Raw genomic sequence first — 20856 nt, 5'->3', positions numbered from 1 at the left:
AGAATGATATATCTTATAATATTTCCTTTGTTTTTGTGAAATGAGAATTCCTTGAAAAATGACTTGGATGTTATATGTAAAGAGAATAGTGCCGCTGCTTTTAAATATGTCATTATTATATAAGTCACATTTCATCTAAAGATGTTTGTGCCAAAAATGTGTTTTATGCATTTTTATTGAATATTTTTCACTCGTATTTTTTTTTATTCTGGAAAGCTATTGAATATGTATACCCTGCTATCCTTTGTGCTTCCTATTATAAAACTGAGCCCAAATAGAATATAAATCTTTTAGTGGCCTAAATCTAAGACTAATCCTTTAATAGCTTTGTAGAAAAATCAATTTCCTTTGTAAGACTATGGCGTGAGATGAGTTTGGTTAGTAATACAGTGAATAGTATGAGGTCTTTCTGGAGCTTAAGTTAATTATTGTGATTGTTTTTGAGACCCATGTGAAGGCAGGTGTAGTTTTGAACTTGTTTTTTCCTCTCTGAATTAAAGGAAGCAGTATATTTTTAAAATTTTCTTGAGTAAGTTTATTTTCCCCTTTTTACATCAGCTATAATCACTATTTTCCCTTTTTACATCTGCTATCATAATGCCTATGTGCTGCAAATTTAGAGTTCTCTGAACTCTAATGCTGCACAATAATTTCTATAAGTTTTTAAATACAAAACATAAATGATTTCAAATGAATTGTTACGTTATAAATAAAATAAAAAAATAGGCTCCTCTGAGGAAAAGAATAATACTGCTCCTTCTCCCATGGTATTTAATTTGTTCTCTGCAACAGAATAGGCTGTCACAGGATAATCCAGTTCAGAATACTGAATTATTAAGTTTAAATAGCTAAATATTCAATATCTCTTCCAAAAATTTGCTTAAGTTGAATGTGTTTTGTGCTGGGAAGTGTCATAATTTTTTAGTATTTTTTCATTTTACTTTAATAATACATAATAAATAAAATATTGCAATACTTTTAAAAACTAGGGTTAGGTCAGTACACACACACACACACACACACACACACACACACGAAAAACCAGTATTTTATAACTTCCATGACTTGAAGGAAGAAATAAATAACAGTAAATAAGTTTAAGCTTGGTTGGTAATATGTGTTCAAATATTACTTTGCAGAAATAATATTTAAGATGATGTTCTATTATTTACAAGCAAGCCCTACCAACCCCATCATATCAAAGCAAGAGTTTGCACATACTTAAGAATATTGACTTTGAAAACTTTAAACAGGATTAGTCCTGTTGAGACTGGGATTCCAGAAAAAAATAATCTTCAAAGAAACTACTACTTTATTATTATTGCAGAAGCTACACTATTATGTCAATACTGTAGAACAAGGAACCAAGATGAAATTTTGTTATCTTTACTGGAAAAACAATATTGTTCATATGAAATTCATTGTTCTTTCTGTTACTCTATTGTATTCTTAACAGTGAAAATCTAGGAAGGCTGTTTCAAATCTGAGATTAAAGCATAAGTAATTAAATAATCAAGTTAGATAACAGTTAATTTCTTTGTTCAAAAGTCCAAAATATAGATAAACATGTAACTAAAATATATTTGTTTCTAAATTCCCAGATACCTTTATGAAATGCAACCTGAAATTCTATATCAATTCAAGTGCTAGGCACCCTGATGAGTTTAAAGAGCAGAAACTACAGAGGCCTGATGAATCATGGTCCTTATCCATACTAACAGATTACTTTGTGTGTCTTATCATGTTCTGACTTGTCCAGACAAGTCTTTGTAAATATAATAAGAAATCAGTGATATATTTTTTCATTATTTTGCTTGCATGGAACCCAAAATGTAAACCTTGTACTTAAAATCTGACTTTTCCTACTATTTCATTTGTATTAGACATAGCAAAATTCTAACCTAGCTATGCCAGTTAATCTGGAGAACATGAGAAGAAATCAGTCTACATTACGGACAATAAAGTATCCACTCTATTGTATCATATCCTAGAAAAAATGCTTGGATCCATCCATCACAGATCGAAGCCTTGAATGAAAAGAGAAATGCCAGTTGTTCAGTTTGGTTTTAGAAAAAGAAGACATGTCCTTCATTTACTATAGAAAGGTGTTTAATTGTGTGAATCATGTGAAGCTGTGGAATGTCCTTAGAGAAATTACACAGTTCATTTTCCTCATGTAAAAACTGCAGAAGACAAGAAGTAAAAGTATGATAGAAAACAATGAAACAAACTGTCTCAGTTTGGCAGAGGAGTGGGCCAAGCCTCCTTGGCTTATTCAATTTGAATACTGAATATATATTGATAGAAAATGGTTTGGAATATGAGTAGTTTTAAAATTGGAGGAAGAAAAATCAATAATTTGCACAATAATAGTAATACTTTGATAGCTGAAAAATGATATGGATGCTTTTACTGTGGAACTAAACACAGTGTAAGCATGGGACTACGATTAAATATTACAAATGTAAAGTAATGACAACAGCTACCTTTAAAGCTGACAATGAAAATATTAAAGTGGGGAGTGGCTTCTATCTTTTAGGATTGACTATCAGCAGTAAAAAAAACAAACCAGAAATGAGGGTAATCAGTGGAGAGTTTCTAAAGAAGAAATGAAGGTGAATAGCACAGAGTACATAATTATAAGAGCTAAAGGGTCAGTTTCATCCTGGAAAGAATCCATATAAATCCTGGGAGTTAAACTCAATCATGTTATGTGATGTATTGTGACTTTTTTCCCTTTGCTGAGCCAGGGTGGGCGTGGCCTGAGCATGACGCATTCCCTGCCAGCTTCCAGTTTGACATCCCTGATGTATGACAATGAGTCAACAAAGAATTTATGGTAATAATGAAATGATTTAAACATGGACAGCACTATCTCTAATCCATAAGGGCAAGTAATCTGACATGTAGATCTGCCAAAGGAAATACATTTCATCTTACTTTTCAAAACACTGTGCCATGTTTGGGATATAGAAGAGACAAAAGATAGCAGATATCCTCAGAAGCACATAAACTTTATCTAATTTTCTAATTGACCAAATTATTGATTCTGTAATGTAAATTTCTCTTGCTATTTTCATAGCCATCTATTACACTGAAAAAAATTGATAATTTAATCATATTTGTTGTCTTTGAAATAATATGATGCTTCATGATCTTATTTATGTCTAACAAGGTGTCTAATCTTGGGATGACCAAAGCTATTACAGGAAAAGGTCCTTAGTTCAAGTATGCAGGGAATTAGAAGACTCAAAAATAACTCCATCCTAATTATATTAGGCATAAGTTAATCTGGGAGTTGCTTTGGTAGGTAGCACCAAATGACAGTTTTCTGCTAAAATTACTCAAATAGCAATAAAGATATCTTCAGAAATTTAAGTTGTTTTCTAGGTTTGTTAGCCTCACAGGTGATACATGTCTCTGTTATTGCCTTTTGTTTACTTACTTTTCCACATCACTTCTCATTTTTAATAAATTCTTGTAAGATTTTACATTCAGTTTACAGAGTTGTTTCTCTGCATTTTTGAAATTGTTCGTTTGTTAGCATTCTATTTTGAATCCAAATGTCCTCTATTGCAACCTGCCATTCTTATAACACATGAACTGTATTAATTAAACAAACATAAGGAGAATGTGCAATCTTCCCTAATGTAATCCATACATTTAAAACCAAATGGAAAAGGGAGTGTGCTGTAAAACAAAATCCCAAATCAAATATGTTTCCAATTATATTTTTTTAACCTCATAAATGCTAGGAATTAGGAAGTTGAAAATTATTATAGAAAGCAACCAATACTTCATTGCGATAACCCTAAATGTTTGGGGACAAATTACCGTTTTTCCTGACCTTCCCTCAAAAATAAGCCTGATTTTTGGGGTGGGCCTAATATAAGGCCTACCCCAAAAATAAGCATAGTGAGCTACAGTGAAAATTGGATCAACTTTATACCTATGGCTGAATACCATCTCACATATGGAAAACTTTGAACAGATTGAGAACAGGGATATCATGATGTAAGAAGAATTTGGAGACTTGGGGCTATATCACAGGAGATGGTAACTGCAAATTGGAGAAATTTATTTTATTTATTTGTCAAGCAAGTATTAGATAACAGGTATAAGTATAAGCATGGTTATGAATACATGAAATGGATACAAATAAAAAAAGAAACAATAGGACAAGGATGGTAAGCAAGTTGGTACACTTATGCATGCCCTCTACAGACCTCTTAGAAAAGGGTCGAAGTCAATAGTAGACATTCTAAGGTTAAAGTTTTTGGGGTTTGGGGAAGAAACCACAGAGTCAGGTAGAGTATTCCAGACATTGACCACTCTGTTGCTAAAGTCGTATTCCCTGCAATCAAGTTTGGTGCGGTTTACCTTGAGTTTATATCTATTGTGTGCTCTTGTATTGTTGTGGTTGAAGCTGAAGTATTCATTGACAGGTAGGACATTGTTGTAGATAATTTTATGTACTATACTTAGATCGGACCAAAGGCAGTGTAGTTCTAGATTGTCTAGTTCTAAAATTTCAAGTCTGGTGGCATAAGGTATTCTGCTACGAGTAGAAGAGTGGAAAACTCTTCTCGTGAAATATTTCTGGACTTTCTTGACTATATTAACATCCGATATGTAATGCAGATTCCAGACTGATGAGCTGTATTCAAGTATTGGTCTAGCAAATGTTTTGTATGCTCTAGTTAGTAGTGTGATATTACCGGAGAAAAAGCTACCCAGGATTAGGTTAACAACTCTTAATGCCTTTTTGGCTATGTAGTTACAGTGGGCTCTAGCACTTAGATCATTAGAGGTGAGTACTCCAAGGTCCTTGACATAGTTGGGATCATCAACAAGGTCTTGATTACTCAGCTTGTATTTTATTTTCTGATTTTTGTTGCCAATATGTAAGACAGAACATTTGTTTGTTGAATTCTGAACATTTATTGATATGTCACAATTTTGATGGATTATTTACAGTGGACGGTTTATTCATGGCCAATGATAAAGCTATCCAAGCCACTACTTTCTGGGCCTCAAATACTATATAATGTCACATATATGTTTTAAATTTTTTCTGTTTTAATTTTTAAATTCTTTATATAGTTGTTGAAAGCTTTATTTAGATTATTATACTAATTTTAAATATAATTCTCTTTTTAATGTAAAATGTTTTGAACTTGTAAAATAAAAATAAATAATCTTATATATACTGTGCTATTTTCACAATGGAGTTATATGATGTTATTTCCTAAAATGTATTTAGCTGCTAAACTGAAAAAGATAAAGAAATATTGGGGCGATTTAGAGAAAAAATGGGAAAACAGTAATGTTAGGAGCCCAATTTATCAATTTATCTTATGGTAAATGGAAGATGTCTACATCCACCATGGTAGACATTGTACGAGAATCTCTTTAACAAGCTCTCAGAATTCCAGTCTTGAAAATTAATTTTGATAGTGGCTGAGGATCAAAACTGAGAAATTATTGTTGGCAAATATTTATATATTAAAAAGTCAAGGTTGAAACTTTGCTTCTGTTAGTATAAACTTGTAGATTTCATAGAAGACAGCTGAGGTTGCTATAATCTAGAATTACAGAATCTAGAATTTCAAGTACAGAAAATGGTACAAAGCAGGTGCCAGAATTTCTGCAATATTCCACAATAGTACCTGTGGACCTCCAAATTGAAATTATTTTTTTAAAAAGAGATTTTTTTTACAATTCAGTTTATCTCTTATCCACATGAGGAGATCATTTCTAGTGTATCTATTCACTAGAAAGGAGCATTTAAACCTTCATTTCTGTTTGCTGATGTATATAAAAATTGAAATATAATGCGTATGTTCCAACTAGGTAATGGTTAGTATCCATTGGGGGAGAAGAATGACTAAAGCAGCTTTGCAGCATTGCATGCAAGCCCCCTCTTTTGTACTGTACATAGTGATATTGCATGTATGTACAAAGGTGGTGTGTAAGGTGGTGTGATTCTGTTTCCACCTTTTGACAAAAAGAACAAGATCCTGCTGATGCCCTTGATAGTCTGTAGAGATTTTCAGTCATCCAGGTCATGGTTATCCCAAAGGTGCTATTTTTCCGGAGGCAACTGGACTTTCTTGTTTTTTCTTTTGCAGACGTTTCACTTCCCATCCTCTGACAGGATATTGGGGAATGGAGTACTACACAGATAAACCTCCAAGTGCTTCAACAACCCTCTAAAAGGATGCAAATTACCAGCTGTCTGCAAGGAATATAAATCCTTCCATTCCCCACTATTCTGTCAGAGCTGAAGAAGTTTCTTGGGTGAGAAGCAAAACGTCTTTAAAAGAAAAAAAAAGTATCAAGGGCACCTTTTTTTTTCTTTTGGACAATTTATCGCTCAGAGGTTAAGCCACAGATATATGGCATGTTGCTGAGAATGGAGCCAAGAGAACAAAACATTTATATAGGAGGATTTCGTCTGTGGCTTTTTCCTGTGTAAAATAGCAGATTTGGGGCTATAGAATGTAAACCAGATGTCAGCATCACTGGTTTATTTGCTGCCAGTTTTTTTTAACTACTACATATTTTTGTAGCTTCGGTAATTCTTTCGCTGCAAGCACCAATATTTTTGGCATATGCTATATTCATCCCCTCCCTTTTTATCTTTCAGATTACAGACTTGTGTGGTGCTAAACATGTCGGTTATTTTGGTCGTACTCAGTTTTATGCTGCTATGAAGCTTATAGCTGCTGCACAGTCTGGTCTCCCAGTACGAATAGAAAGTATTCAGAATGGTAACTGATTATACTCAATTGCTTTACTTTGAACAATTGTATTTTTATTTAATAAATAAAATAAAATTTAATATTTTATTTAACATATTTATTAAATGGTCTTTATGTTTTGTAAAAAATTTGCAAAACACCATGGAAGAAACTATAAATGACTAGAGGGAAGGGAAAACTAATAATAAGCAAACAGGGAAAAAATCATCTCAGTAAAAGCTGAATAGAGCCTGTTGTACTAAAAAGTTTAATAGAAATTTCATTTTATGAATTCAGGCTCATTAATATCCTGTTTATGAAAACTCAGTATAGTAGAAGTAAGACTGCAGAACTTTAAAAAGCTACATCACTAATTAAACTATTCCACAAATATAAATCTATTTCTTTTTTTAAACAAATTTTATTAATTTTCAAAGACAATACACAAACAAACAAAACATAAAACAAAAAAACATAAAACATCTTTTCTGAAAGCTGCTTGATCCCGGGTTACATCTCTTCATACAGACACAAATTCAAATTCATGTTCATTTTATATACCATTCCATATCTTATTAACATTTTCCATTTTCTATATAGCTTCTCGCCTCTTTTAACTTTCTTAGTTTTATTTTATTTATCTCATCTCAGTTCAGATCATTATGCTTATTATTCTTTGTCTGTTCTGTTTCCAGCTATCGATCTTTTCTCTTTAAACAAAATTTCTCCTGTACACTAATTGGAGTGTGACGCCTTTAACTCTTTCCCCTAAATTTATAACACTTAGTATAGTACATAAATTCCATTGGGATTCTGTTTAGTACATTCTAAAGTCAACTATCCATGCCAATTCAAATCTATCATTAATATTAATATTCATTTAAATCTTAAACATTTTACACATTACTTTTCAATTGAATATCATTCTTTTATGGGAACACTTATACTTTCCACAGTTATTTCCCCCCACATCACTTATATTTTAAATCATTGTATCATTAAAATGTTCCCATTTCCTCCTACTTCAATTCTCTCATTTATTTCATTGCCTTCCTTTTATTCACAAAAATTTCACTAAGTTACACTGAATATTTTATCTCATTTTTTGATCACATGTTGTTTCCAATTTTCTAACATTATTTCTAAGTACAAATATAACAATACAATCTTATGTACCTTTGCAGAATCCCTTTTTCAATTAAATTTTACCCATTATCTCTAAATAAATCTTGTTTCTTTACATCTTGCTCCACACCATTGAGGCTTCTCATCCCTTCCTTCCTCCCTTGCTGCTTCTTCTCCCTGCCCTTTTTACCCCCTTGTCTCTCCACCTCCCTTTTCTTCTTCTGCATTCCCCCTTTCTGTTGTTTTCTAACATATCCATTTTTCACCTTATTTTTCTCTTTTTTGGTTGTTTTTTTAAATCTTAAAGTCCCCTTTTTCTTTTCCTCCTTCTCCCTTTCTTCCCCAAATAAAGTTACTTGTTCATCAAAGATGGCTTCTTCTTTATCCCAATCATCTTGTTGCGCAGTCAGTTTCTCATAGGTGCAAATCGCCATTTCTAAGAATTGAAAAAGAGTGCCAACAGAGTCTTTCCCTTCTTGTTCTTCTTTGTATTTTTTGAATTCAATTTTCAATTCATCCACAAGTGATGCCATTGTAGAAAGAAATTTTTTTTCCAAAACAACCACCCAAGTGTTTTTAGTCCTTCAAAGATAATTTCCAAAAGTCCCAAAGTCACCAAACAGTCCAAATAAGCTGTTTCTTTTAGCACTTACTTCTTTCTTCACTTTCTCTTTCTGGGGTTACTGTTTAGTTGCAAAGTTCCAGTTAAAATGTATCTTTTAGAAGTCTTGTTAGTATTTAAGGATTCTTTAAAATTCTAGGCAATCTCCTCCTCACTTCCAAATCTTGCTCCAATTCTTTTCCTCTCCCTTCCCACTTACAGCAAAAATAATTTTTTTTTAATGTTCAGAAATCCTTATTATCCCTTTAGCATTTAATTATCCAGTTTACCTATTGATGCCAAAGTGGGTTTTTCCGATTTCTCATGCATTTCTGTTCGCTGTCAACGTTAGGAAGGAGAGTGAAAAAAAAAGAAGTTTCCTTTTTAACTTCCATTCGCCACTTGTAAATATCTGGGAATGATGTATCTTTCACAAATTTTAAGTTCCAGGATACCTTCATTGTTTTTTTGTCCCGGTCAGCAAAAAAACTTTCACTTCTTCTCAACTCCTCCTGCACTTTCTTTTCCGGCTGAGCGCTTCTTTGTGGTGGCCATTTCTGACCGCCGCTCTACCGCCTTCGGAAAAGGGGGTTTAGCCGGCTAGGGAAGAGAGGTGTGATTTCTCTCAACTCTGCCAGATCCCCCCTGTCTTCACCACCTTCTATGGAGGTGGCTAGCCCTGAAGCCGGATGGCTCAGGGCACTCCAGTGGTGAGCGCAGGCAGAAACCGCGCACGATCGCGGATTCCTGCCTGCCCCAAAGCGCTGCAAACCCGGTTTTTCAAATATAAATCTATTTCTAAAACTGTTGTACTTGGCACCCCTAACTACTTTTTATGAATGCAGAGTAGACTTTAACTCCCCTCATCTCCCTTTCTCCCTTCACAACTTCCCTTTTGGCCACCCTGCTTTCTTTTTTTTTTTTTTTTTGCTTCAGCTGACCTTTGCCATTTTCTTCTTCCCATTGTTGACTAATTACACCTGGCCTGGGCAGCTGGTGAAGGGCCAGACTGGGCAATCTTCATCAAGAACAGGAAGAAGTTGGTGAAGATTACTTGGTGTTGGCAGAAACTGCAGAGTGCAGGGTGTTGGAGAGCAGAAGAGTGGCAGGGACGGAGGAGTGCGGGGGCAATTGAAGGGCTGATGGGATGCCAAATGGCAGGGGCAATGGAGTGTGGGATGGCCAAAGTGGCAGAGGTAGATGGGGAATTGAAGTGGAGGTGAGTACAGCAGGGCAGCTTTAAAAGTTTAACTAGTCCTTTTAATTTGGGTCAACGAAGGTAAGAACAATCAGTCCAATAGACCCAGTATGTTTTCATAATCTAGCTTTCCAATCATAATTTAAATTATATGGCCTAATTTTGCACTCCAGTTGAGTTGCTAGTTGTATGCAAGGTTTTATAATATTGCAGAGTAAAATTTCCTGAAATTGCTAACTTATAAAACAGCTATAATGAATGAAATATGCCCTTTATAATGGTGGAATATAGAAACTTCATTTGTAAAGCAATTGCTATGTGGCTAATTATTATTAGTCAAATGCTTAAAGTCTCATTAACACTAGCGCCAAACCATTATATCAATGTATTGTTTCATTTAGGAAATTATAATTTGCATTAACATTGCTAATCTTCAGTGAATGAGATTAGTCTAGTGTGAGACTATGGATATGTGTATTGTACTTTGACTCCTGTTAGCTTTTATGGGGCTTATATCCTTGTAAATATATTAGTGATTGTAGCCCAAATTGGTTTCCCTCCAAATTGAATACAACTAATATTTATTATAAATATTTATCTATATAAAGAAATCTGCACCAATGTTAAGTTTGATGCAGCAGTAATTATTTCACTAAATTTTTGAAAGTCAGCCAATCTGACATAAAAGCTATTATAAGTTACTATATCTTCTGGTTTTGTCATTTTTGCATTATGTAATATTCTACATGCATCATTCTGTCACATTCTTTTAAAGCCCAAATAGAGCAAGTGAGTTCTTAGTAAAACAAAACATATTAATATTTTATAAGTAAATACAAGTGGTTCATATAGTACACCTCTTTTTAAGGTAATTTACCACGTCTATTTTTATGTTTTGAATTTCTTGCATTACATAGAGGTTGATTGGGTTTTCCTTTGTAGTACAATGCCCAATTTTTACACACATGTATGTTGTATTGAAATATTTGTTTTGAAGTATTTCTCTATGCATAATGCAATGCAGAGAAACAGAAATATAGTACTTCAGGAAGCATATTTGTGCAGATACAGAAAATCAAGTTATGCATTTGCATACTCCTTAACCCAAAATTGCTTTTCATTTTGCCTTAATGTGAAATGCCAAAAAATATTTATATTGAAGTAATATTAGGGTAGCTTTTTGCCCAGTTTTACCACAGCAATGTTACCTGCATTTTAGAACTTCTCCATTTAGTGTTTTAATATTGGTGGGCATTCGTTTTTATCTGTATCTACTACATAAAACAATTTGAAAGTTTTCAGGTGGAAAAACATAATCTAAATGTTTTGAGTAAGATAAGAATAGAAGCCTAAAAAAGGAGATGCCCTTCCCCAAGTTAATTTACTTTTTTGTTTATCAATCCTCCATCCAAATTAGTTTACTTTTTATTTGCCAGATCCATTCTGCTTTTGTGGTCAAGAAAGTTTATATATTCTTACAAATAATCAAAAATAGTCAAATACTCTCTAAAAGTTTAAGACTTTATACAAATACAAAATGCAAAAATGTTCTTTCTCTTTGTATTTTCCTACTAATTGGGTCTGTACTAAATTTTAATTTTTCAAGTAACATAATTAGTTTTCAAGGGGAGTCATTTGGTCAATAAATAAGCTAAACAATATTGTATTATATAATCATTTTTCTTTTGTATTTATTTCTGTTGTTTAAGAATTACCTTTACCTCGATTTAGTGCTCTGAAAAGTGATAGTGAAATAAAATATATCAATCCATCAGAAGCACATGGAGCAAAGTTTCAGAGTCTACATACAACCTTTGAGATAAATTGCTTCAGAAAACCAGGTGAAGAAGAAAAACAGGTAAAATCCCTTTTAAATATATATTTTATTGTGGGCTGAACTACAAAGTTTTCATTTTATGATGTCATGCTGACAAAATCAGATAGATCATAATTACTACTTTAGTTCATTTTATTGGTAAAGTCTCTTGAGACAGACTGGAAATTACAGCTGTTTAGTTATTGCAGATTCTTTAAACAAGAAATATCAATTAACTTGGAGATTTAAGATTGCTTGTCTCTTATATGATCAACTTGCTGTTTATCTTAAGCAGATGAACTACAGATTTTTATTTGATATGTGGACAATCACTTGAGCCAAATTTAGTAGAGCATTCACTTTAAGAGAGCTGCTAGTCAGTAATTTTGGGAGGGAATCACCCTCAAAATCTTTTATAGTAGATTGAAAGATCCTTCACAAGATATAGGGGGAGAGCCACAAGAAAGAGAAGAAAGTCTTAATATAAGCAGACTTTTTTTAACATAGTACTTTTGCTGGTTTTGTATGAAGCTATAAAGACTTATAAAGGAGATGGTCCTGGACTTCTGGAAGAAGAGAAAGGAACCTGTCCCACTTTACATCGAGGTGGGGCTGTGTAGGGAGAGTCCTCTCCTTCAAAGGAGTCCACCTTAGCGAAGATCTCACCTGGAGAAACAACATAATCCAGGTGACCAGGAAGGCCCAACAGAGTCCACTTCCTCAGGGTCTTGCGGAAGAACAAGGTGGAACAACAACTGATGACCTCCTTTTACCAGTCCACAATAGAAAACATCCTCACTTATTGCATTACAATATGGTATGCTGGCTTAACAACTGTGGATTGAAAGACATTACAGAGGGTGATGAGCATGGCATATCATGGACTGTCCCCTGACACCAGTAGACGAAATTGCCAAGACTCGCTGCCTTAACAGAATGAGGAAAATCCTCAGGGATGATTCACACTCTGGTCACCACTGCTTTACTCTCCTACCCTTGGGTAGGAGATATAGAAGCATAGCCAGTCATATGAACAGGCTGAAGAACAGCTTTTATCCGTGGGCCGTCAGACTCCTGAATGCAACATAACATCATAAGTATATGGTATGATAGACTTGCAGGGCCGGCGCAACATGTTCATATTGGTGCAATATATTATAATGTAATGTTATGCACATATATGTATAGAGGATTGTGTGTTATTAATATGATTTATTAGCTTAGGGATTTTTTTTCTTTCACTGTGAGTTATTGATACGTATTTATGTTGGGAAGGTACACTAAGGGAGACTCTGCCAATCTGATTGTACACATGTGTATTGACAATAAAGGTTGAATTGAACTGACTTACTAACAACTGTTCAAAGTGTAAATGTTGAAACTTTAAGTTGAAATTTAAATGTTTCAACAGCTTTCTGTTTGCCTTTTGTGAAGTGTCAAGCTGTTAGTTACCTAACAAAAGGTCATTCAGTATTATATTCCTTTCTATTTTAACTATTCTGCCATTCAATATCATTCTACTTTGTGGCACTCACTAAACATTATGGAACATTATTCCCCTGGAGATTATACTTACCCCAGCCCTATTGGCTTTGTATGTTATTTTTATTTGTTGTTAGCTGCTCAGAGTCATTTATCTGAGATGGGTAGCTGTATAAATTGGATAAGTAAACCATTAAAATAAACTACTTTGCTTCAATTGCCAAGAATCAGGTAGTAAATATTAATATGTAATATGAATATTTACAGAGGATTTGTTTCAGGGCAAGCACTACAAATTTGTTTCAGAGCAAGCTGAAATTTTGCTGACTGTTAACTGACTTAAATTCAATAATCCAGTTACATATATTATTATGACGTTTGTCTTGAAGGAAGAAGCAAAGTCTCCCCCTATGTCTCCCATTGGTTCCCATCCTGCTTCTCTCTCAACTTACCAGAGAATTCCTTTGGGATATGGATATTGTATATTGAGAAGTGGGCTCGAGCAACAACGCGGAGGTAAGTTAATGATTACCTTTGCTGTTATTGTAAGTGTCTATAAGCAGCCCTACCAAAAGGTGTGATTAAGACACTCCTTCAGGATTTAGGAGAAGCTATGTAGAGTAGATGAGCCCCATGGCATGAGAAAGTGAGCAAATCTACCAGCAGCTGAACAAATCACTATAACGGTTAGTTGCTCTAAGGAGCAATATGGAACCCTGCAACCACACTGACTTAGCAAAACTGCCACAACTCAGCAAGGAGGATTAAATATACATTTATTGCAGACACATCTTGTATGGATGGAAGAAATGCTTATGGTAGAAAGAAGACCACCATATGCAGTAACTCCACCCCCACCCCAAATTGTTAAGTCTCATTTTATACAAAACCTCTGTGAATTATAAGAGACACCTGTATGCAAAAGTTTGAGCTAGCATGCCAGAGGCAACATTTTAAAATATTTGTAACCTGCCCCATTTGCTTGGAATCTTCCTGGGAGGGTCAGGTTCCACATTAAAAAAATGTGGAGTGCTCAGTTTGCTTAAGAGTTTTATCACCTAGAAAATTGAACCAATTCTTGTTCTTGCTCTTCACATAATAAAATAGAATATTTCATGCCTAACAATCGTTTACAATCATATTCTAATAAATCTTTTAAAACTTGTGGCAGTAGAATATTAGAAATCTTGGGAATGTTTTGGTCTTCAAATATTCACTGTTATAACACAAATATATTCTCTAATTGTTTACAAAATCCCTTTTACAATTCACTGAACGTATTGCTAAATTGTAGTCAGATATCTACTGAATGTGATCAACACTTCATATTGATATTTTTAAATAATAATGTCAGGGTTCCAAGTAATACATCCATTGCAAGCAAGACTCCAAGGCAATTGAATCCCTGAAAGATGACTTTTATTGGAAATATCATATTGGCACATTTCTGGTGAAAACCAACTCTGAAACTGCCATGGTTTTCACCTTATTAAAAGTAAAAGGTTTTCTACTTTCTCAAAACAATCTGTCATATGGTCCAATCACCATGCAATCTGACAACCAGGTGGCATCACTCCACCTTCTTCCAACCAGGTGTGAGAATGTCCTTGGTTCCCAAGAGAAAGAATTTTGTTTTGGTACAAAAATCCCTCTATCTCAAATCCCACCTCCCTGACCCTCAGCTACAATATGGCAACACTGAAGAGGACGAAATTACTTCATCAGGACAGCTTCAGTATTGACAAATATAACATAGCATATAATCTAACACATGCTTTATTCTTTGCAAAACATGTTTATATTCAGTAAACAGATATTTTAATATCTATTCACTTTCACAGTTAGCTGGTCAAATGAAATTTTAAATAGCCTGTTTCTCAAATATCAATGCCTTCAAGCCATTCTTTCCTTCCTTAAATTTATTGAAGATATTTACTCAAAAATGGTATATATGAAGGATTATTTCTTAACACATGGTCTACATCTATATCCACATCTATATATCCATTCCTCTCTTTCTCTCTCTCCATGCACATTGATACATATACTGGCATTAGTTGAATGTTTTCCTTTTCTACCCTCTCATAGCAGTCCCTCCTAACCTCCAAAAATAATGTTTACAAATGAAGTGAACGATAATAGAAAAAGGAATTATTATGGGGAAAGGGATATTTTTGAAAATGAGGCATGACCAGCTATCTCTATTCGCTGAATAATATAAAAAAAATAACTAATTGCACAACTTCCTCTTTTCTGTATCACTGAAATATATGAAAGAAAGTGTCCTTTCTTCCAAAATATGAAGAATCACACTACACATTTATTTTTAACACAGTATTATTTCCTTTTTTCAATTACCGTATTTGCCGGCGTATAAGACGACTGGGCGTATAAGACGAGCCCCCAACATTTCCACTCAAAATATAGAGTTTGTTATATACTCGCCGTATAAGATGACCCCCCAAGGGTGGGGGATGGACAACTGCCAACACTCACTCTCTCTCTCTCTCTCTCTGTGTGTGTGTGTGTGTGTGTGTGTGTGTGTGGTGTGGAGGGTAATTCTGGCTATCTCTGGCCTCCGCTCGGTTTTAAAGTTGCTGGGCCGGTTCCCAAGACGCAAGCGTGCGCTGGCCGGGAGACACGGCGCTGGGTGGCAGCTCGGTGCCGGGGAGGTGGATCTTTCTCTCTTAAGCGGGGAGGGGGGGAGGGGACAAGAGGAGGGACGGGACGGGACAGGGGGCGGGAGGAGGTCCCTTATCTTCTTCCACCGCCCACCGGACCCTTTTCTTCCCAAGGGGACCCTGGAAAGCAGCTTGGGAGCCAGGTGGCCCTGCCCAGCGGGGTCCCATCAGGAACTTCCCGAGGACACCCCCCGCCCCAAGCACAGTCCTCCCGGTCTTTCAAAGAGGAGGGAGAAGCAGGACGAGCAAATTGCTGGCCCTGCCCCGTTGCCCAGAAGGAAGGGCACCACAGTCCACCCCCGCCACCTTGTCCCCCCCACTCCCCAGGCCATTACGTGGCTCGGGGCTGGCTAGGCGAAGCGGCCCTGTCAGAGACCCTCCCGCTCCACCCCCACCAACCTCCAGATTGGCCTCCGCAAGCGCCCCGAGCCGGGCGGAGGGTGGGGGGGGGAGGAGGAGGAAGAGAGACTCTGGCTGTGCTTGAAGGGGCTTCGCAAGTTGCGGAGCTCCGCCCCCGTCGCTCTTGCACTGAGTGACAACAACGTATTTGCCGGCGTATAAGACGACCCCTCCCCACTTGGAGGCATGTTTTTCAGGGCAAAAAAGTCATCTTATACACCGGCAAATACGGTATGTGAACTGTATTTTTAACTGCAAAAAATTGTTTAAGCTGAGAAGTTAACTAATTATGCAGCTTGTATTTGATATTATATATATGGGAGAATGAGGTCATAGAACAATAACAAAACTTTATGTACATATATTTTATTTTTGTATGCCTCTAGTAAATCATAAGGAATCTTAGACACGTCTGCTATATGGGACCTTGGCAGCTTCTGTTTGAATTGTTAGAAATGTGATGGTCAGAATAAACACATTAACTAAGTAAGCAGATGCCCCGATGTTGAAAAAACAGATTTATTTGTATATTTTAAAAAGAAATCATTTATCTGTATAAAAGTGATAATATGGTTATTGTAACAAGTTCACAAAATATAAAAAGGAAAATGATCTTACAAATTTAAAGGATATTACTATGCAAAGCCTTTTGATCATTTTATGCTATAAACGAACACCTTGTATTACTTGTCTTAACTTGTCTTAGCTATATTATATTAAGACTAGTTTATTTATTTTTTATTTATTATAATTAACATTGCTTATTTTTCCCTCAACTGTAAGGCGACATTGTTTTCAGAGAGAAGACAAAGTTAATTAAATAAGCATTTTAAATAACAACCACTATAGAAATTTAGAAGCATATTGATCATTTGTTATATTTCACAAATGACAACAGTATGGAACTTTGTTGTAACATTGAGTGAACTGAACATGATAAATGTTGGTTTAACTTACTGCAGAAAGTTGCAAATTTAGTTTAATTTGAGCTCAGGTAAAAAATGAAAAGAAACTGCTGTTCTGAGAGATATTAGATGCTTTTCATAAATAATGAATTAACCCATTTAGAATCAAGCCCCTGTGTTAAAAAAAACATTTACCATTTGAGCCTTCTTCATTAACCTTTTTCCTTAACCTTTATACATCCTAATAGTGGTTATGGTAATAAAGTGAATTTTACACGTGTGTACATACATGTTTGAAATTATATAGTATGAGACAAGATCCAAACTTTGTAATTTTTTATTTTGTTTTAGCATATGTTTTGCTTTCATCTTAATCTTGCATAGGTTCCTATGAAGCTAGGCATTCTATTCACGATGGATTGACTTCAGAGAATTATGGGCCCAAATCAATGCCAACTCGCTCATGTGTTATTCAGGTAATGACATGCAAAAACAATTGAAAATAAATTTTCTGCATGGGCTACATAAGTATTGAAAAATAAAACTTGATTTTTATAATCAATGTTACATGAACTAGTCTTGAGTGAGACCAATAGGGTTAGTAGTATTTTGCAGCAAAGGACAATTGCAATCTAAAACTAGTAATAAATACCTGGGAGCTAATATGAGCTCTGGCCTTTAGAATATGTGTGAAATGGAAGCATTTTACAACTACACAGGATCAGCTACAGGATAAAGTGAGATTGTGTTCCACATAACTTAAGTACAGGTAGTCCTTGACTTAAGACAACAATTGAGCCCAAAATTTCTGTTGCTAAGTGAGACATTTGTTGAGTGAATGTTACCCCATTTTACGACCTTTCTAGTCACATCTGTTAAATGAATCACTGAAGTTGGTAAGTTGGTAATTAAGTGAATCTGACTTCCCCATAGACTTTGATTGTTAGGCGGTTACAAAAAGGGATCGCATGACCTTGGGACACTACAACCATCATGAGTCAGTTGCCAAACATCTGAATTTTGATCATGTGGCCATGCTGTTGTAAATGTGAAAAATAGTCATAAGTCACTTTTTTCAGTGCCATTGTAACTTTGAACAGTCATTAAATGAACAGTAGTAAGTTGAGGACTACTTATATTAATTTATATTAGCTTTTATATTAGGATTAAGAGTCACAGGTTGGAGGAGACATAACAGTATTGAATCAATGCCAGATATTTTACTTTGTTTCCACCTACCTGAAATCAACATTTGTCCACTTTTTCACAGTGCTCTGGATAAGAAGGAAATGGGTAAGACAAAGGGCATGAGACTGAGACAAACTTCCAGATCTTTCTTGTTGACAGCAGCTTGAGTAAATCAAAATGTTCATTACCTTGAGAATTCATGCTGCCATTATTTGCATGTACACAAAAAAATAGTGCATCTGTGTATAACTAAAGAAGAGTTCCATAGAACAGAGACAATTTTGTATGTCAGAAAGAGGTTTCTAAAGAACAGAGACATAGTATGTGTCAGAAAATTTTTGAAGAAATTACACTGGGTGGTTAACCCAAAACTAAAAAGTTCATTTAATTCACCATGATCAAACTCAAATTTATAACTAAAAGTGTGTGCCACTATGCACCATGGGTTACTATGATGTGGGTAGTTGTAGCAAGGAAAAGACAGCCTTTAAAATTTTGCAAGATAGATGAGTGTTAACTAATCTGTATTGGTTTTTGTGACTGATGTTCTTCACTGTTATAGTTTATTTTAATTGGAACTGCATTTAGTTGGGGGTACATCTAGAATCCATTAGAGTTGGGTGGTTGATAAATTCAAATAAATAAATCAATTTTTAAATGGCATTTCTGAATCAGTTCTCACTGCTGTCCTTTCTCATGTCTTCTGTTCCTAATGGTCACGTACTGATAGAGTAGTATCTAATAGTAGTAGAATTAATGGGTATCTAAAAACAACCTCCCCTTTTGAATTATTTATTCTTGATGTGTTTGCTTTGGAAACGTTAGAAGCTACAGTTGTTTTCTGGGATTTGATCTTTCCCCATCCTAATATTGATAATGAGTCCAATCAACCATTTATCTGTAATTAATTTGGAACTTGTCCTATTTTCCTTGTTTGGAAATGTAAGGATTGTTAGCAATTTACTTAAGAATTTTTCTTTTTTACCTCATAGGTAGATTTTATCTTATTAGTTTGTAAACTCTTCCACTGGAAAAGATTACACATTAAATATCCACGACATTCATTTTTGAAAATTTTTGATATGTATGGCTTCTGGAAAATAATGTTTTGCAAATTCAACAGAAGTATCAACACTGTTTATTTTTAAAGGAATGGCATAGTAAGAACAGAGCATAGTTAATGCTTTGAAACATCAGGACACTCAGCTTTTTTGTTATCCTTCCAAATAAAACATTTTCCCTTTTTGAAGCCTCTTTTAGTAGAAAGAGAATCACAGGACAGCAGTAGTAATTACCCAGATGACCTTTGGAGGGTAACCGAGGAACAACGAGAGTATTATATCAATCAGTTCAAGACTTTACAACCTGATCTCAACTCTTTCATTTCAGGTAATATCCTTTGTAAACATAGAAATTAATACTAGACTGAGAATCCTGGGCAAGTAAACAAAATTCATATAGATAAGTGTAAAATGTGTAGCTGCGTGTGTGTGTATGTTGATAGGGGTGGGGATGGATTATACACAATAGGACTGGTTTCCTGATATCTATTAAATAAATACATAAACATGGAATTATTTACATGAAAGTAAATGTTATTTACTATAATAATTGGAGTTCTATATTGTCCTATCAATATTGTTCTATATTGTCCTATGTTTTTAATAGCAATGTAATATTTGAGCTAAAAAAGCTAGAGTTTCCCTTATTTATGCTTTATAGAGATAATAAAAACTATATTATTCTGATAATAAGGATTTCAATTATGAAATCATAGTGTATTACAAAAAACACTGATTTGTAGTTGCCAATAAAACCAAACAAATTATATGTAGAACGTGTACAAAACAATTACTCAAAGCCATTATTTTATTTGTTAGCTTTACTCATACCATAGCATTGCTTTTATTGCTGATTTTAATCTTATTTTGAATGATAAGTAGCCAAAGAGGTGATTTTGAAATAAATCCTATATTTTAATGTGTAATATTCAATAAAACTTAAGAGGGGGTTGATATAAACAAAATTAAATACTTTCAGGTCCCATTTTTAAAATTGGAATGCTGATGAGATATTTATATAAAGTTATGAAATTTTATTATTTTGAATTTGTATACTTTTTCATAAATCATAATTTATAACTAACAATATTAACACTTCATAGTACTCTTGTTCCCGCTTCAGACATAAAAGTATAAGAATAAGAATAAGAATTGAAATAATAACTGAGCATTTAAAACTACACATAAACAACAGAATAAATCGCCTGCACTGTAACTTTTTATAAAGAAAAAACTAGCAAGCTATTAAAAGATGCCAATGCTGTAATATCAAATATAAGCACCACCTCATTGCAAGAAACAAACCAACTGATGGACAGCTTGGCTGCAGTTATAACTGAATAGCTGAGACATAAAATCAACAAACAAGAAAAACAAAAACTAAACAGTGCATCACTAACATGGAAGATCATGTGATGACCCAGGGTGGGATTCAAAACAAACATAGTCACAGAAAACAAGTGAAGCCTCTTTTATTCCTTCACTTTGCTTCCAAGCTCCAAATATTCTTGACAAAAGACGAAAAACTCCCACACAAACAGTTACAAGAAGAAGGGAATAAGCAACACAAACCAGGCAAGATAAGGGCTGGAGGACGTCCACAGATAATGCACACTTGAAAGGATGCCAAATTCAGAGAGGAACCATAAACTAGAAA

General features: G+C 34.6%; 1 protein-coding gene across 5 annotated transcripts in view; it reads left to right on the top strand.

Moving 5' to 3' along the window:
• REPS2 (RALBP1 associated Eps domain containing 2) overlaps window positions 1-20856 on the top strand; it is a 115195-nt gene that overhangs the window by 23829 nt on the left and 70510 nt on the right. For all 5 annotated transcript variants that reach the window (XR_015744538.1, XM_087938263.1, XM_087938265.1 and 2 more), the window contains exons 2-6: window positions 6650-6773; window positions 11377-11525; window positions 13355-13481; window positions 17335-17426; window positions 19389-19527. Coding sequence is in view for 4 of the 5 variants with exons in the window: in XM_087938263.1 (XP_087794389.1) it covers window positions 6650-6773; window positions 11377-11525; window positions 13355-13481; window positions 17335-17426; window positions 19389-19527 (631 nt within the window). In the remaining variant the exon portion in view is untranslated. The remainder of the gene's footprint in view (window positions 1-6649; window positions 6774-11376; window positions 11526-13354; window positions 13482-17334; window positions 17427-19388; window positions 19528-20856) is intronic.

The sequence above is a fragment of the Pseudonaja textilis genome, chromosome 8, assembly GCF_049901715.1.
Source record: "Pseudonaja textilis isolate UNSWEBS1 chromosome 8, rPseTex1.2, whole genome shotgun sequence".
NCBI lineage: Eukaryota > Metazoa > Chordata > Lepidosauria > Squamata > Elapidae > Pseudonaja > Pseudonaja textilis.
This window is presented reverse-complemented; position numbering and strand designations above follow the sequence as displayed.